At 30.5% G+C, this 2,500-nt stretch overlaps 1 protein-coding gene across 1 annotated transcript in view; it reads left to right on the top strand.

Annotated features, from left to right (window-relative positions):
* LOC137627897 (zinc-regulated GTPase metalloprotein activator 1-like) overlaps nt 1-2,500 on the top strand; it is a 159,716-nt gene that overhangs the window by 110,723 nt on the left and 46,493 nt on the right. Inside the window, exon 8 of the mRNA XM_068359339.1 lies at nt 266-352. Within this exon, the coding sequence (XP_068215440.1) occupies nt 266-352 (87 nt within the window). The remainder of the gene's footprint in view (nt 1-265; nt 353-2,500) is intronic.

Below are 2,500 nucleotides of genomic sequence, written 5' to 3'. Positions count from 1 at the left end.
TGATTAATAATAATAATAAATAATAATAATAATAATAATAATAATAAATAATGCTAAAGAATGATAATAATAATAATTAATAATAATAAAAATGATAATGATAATGATTAATAATAGTAATAATTAATAATAATAATGATAATAATAATAATAATAATAATAATTGTAAAAATTAGTAATAATAATAATAATAATAATAATAATAATAATAATAATAATAATAATAATATATAAACTAATGAAATATGGCATACGTTTGTTTCAGACAGGTGGCTCTAGCAGATCTCCTCATTCTCAACAAAACGGACTTGGTCGATCCACAAAAATTACAGGACGTGACGGACCTTGTCAGGTAAGTGTGCAGGTTCTTTCTACAGTAGGCTCTAGATTAGAGTACCTTGGGTAGGCCGGACTGAATGCAGGTTATGTGAGTTTCCGTATGTTGACTTTTCCATCGTAAGGTCTTTTTTTTTTTTTTTTTTTTTTTTTTTTTTTTTTTTTTTTTTTTTAAGTGGAAGGTATATGATGACATTTAATGTGCGATTATTAAGCTTTCGTATAGGGTCTTTTTATTATGCAATCAACCTCCTTATGTTGAGATTCCGTATGTTGACCTTTCCACATACCGTAAGGTCACATATGTTGTGTTTACGTTTTTAAGGGAAGATATATGCAGTCATTTAATGTGTGATTATTAAGCTTTCGTATAAGGTGTTTTTATTATGCAATCAACCTTATGTTGAGATTCCGTATGTTGACCTTCACATAACGTAAGGTCACGTATGTTGTGTTTACGTTTTTAAGGGAAGGTTAATGATGACCTTTAATGTCTGATTATAAGCTTTCGTGTAGATCTGGTTATTATACAATCAACCTCCTTATGTTGAGATTCCGTATGTTGACCTTCACATAACGTAAGGTCACGTATGTTGTGTTTACGTTTTTAAGGGAAGGTATATGCTGTCATTTAATGTGTGATTATTAAGCTTTCGTATAAGGTGTTTTTATTATGCAATCAACCTCATGTACAGACATTTTTATATACATTCTTTCGTTGTCAAAATAAAAGCATAAATTTCCATATTTTTTAACTTCTGCAATATCAGTAACTTACCGACATTTGCGCCATCATTTAGATTTCTTTTGCCATCCAGTCGTCAGTCTTCAAAATTACTTAACGCTGCAACGCAATGAGAGTTCATGTATAGGTCACCATTAATATTATGGTGTATTTTGCATACGTTTCTTTATATTGAGCCTTTGAAATGGATTGTGTTAACCAATATCCAAATAAGTAGTCTCCAGACGTTGGTGTTAACTATAGACCTAAATAATTATAGCTTAAAGTGAGTAGCCTCCATCATACTCAGTATAATTCATAAGTATGATTCCCTTTTATTTTCACGTAATTATGCATGCGGCGTCAATGAGATATTGTTAACACATTGAGCTTCATTTCAGGAGAAAATTAACCTTTGTTTCGAAGTCTACAGAACTTCGTAACTTTCTTAATGTGATGTAGTGTTGGGAAAAGCAATATAGAAAGTTTCGTGATGATTTTTACCGCTTATCAAGTAATTTGAAGTTTTTACCGCTTATCAAGTAATTTGAAGAAAAATAAAAAAGTAATTTGAAGAGCTGACATCTTTATAGATATGGTTATGTCTGTATGTGATATTCGCCCGATATAAAAAATCTTTGTTTCGAAGTCTGCAGAACTTCGTAACTTTCTTAATGTGATGTAGTGTTGGGAAAAGCAATATAGATACATTATTTGCTTAATGATTTTTACTGCTTATTAGCTAATTTGAAAAGCTGACATCTTAACAGATATGGTCGTATCTGTATGTGATATTCGCTCCATATAAAAAATCATATATTTTAATTTTTAATTTTTTTTTTTTTATATTCATCACTTTAACAAGGTGTCTTTCTAATGCCCCCCCCCCCCTCCCCTGTACAACTAACCTGAATATGTCATAATCTTGGATGAAGGTATTTCTGCAATGCTTGTTAATATTCACCCCTGGACAAGTAATCTGAATAATCGTTTCCTGGAAGCAAAGAGCTCGTGGAGTCTGGTCTTGCAAGAAAAAGGAATTAAATGTAAAAAAAGAAAGAATACGCAAGCAATAGATTTGATGGTGGCTTAAGCAAATTTATTAGATTGTAATAAATGAACAATATTCAGATAGTGAGGCTCAGCATTTAGGCTTAAGCAGATTTATTAGATTGTAATTAATGAACAATATTCAGATAGTGAGGCTCAGCATTAGGCTTAAGCAGATTTATTAGATTGTAATAAATGAACAATATTCAGATAGTGAGGCTCAGCATTTAGGCTTAAGCAGATTTATTAGATTGTAATAAATGAACAATATTCAGATAGTGAGGCTCAGCATTAGGCTTAAGCAGATTGATTAGATTGTAATAAATGAACAATATTCAGATAGTGAGGCTCAGCATTTAGGCTTAAGCAGATTGATTAGATTGTAATAAA

The sequence above is a fragment of the Palaemon carinicauda genome, chromosome 35, assembly GCF_036898095.1.
Source record: "Palaemon carinicauda isolate YSFRI2023 chromosome 35, ASM3689809v2, whole genome shotgun sequence".
Taxonomy (NCBI): domain Eukaryota; kingdom Metazoa; phylum Arthropoda; class Malacostraca; order Decapoda; family Palaemonidae; genus Palaemon; species Palaemon carinicauda.
Note: the sequence above shows the minus strand (reverse complement) of the source record. Positions and strands in the feature narration are given on the sequence as shown.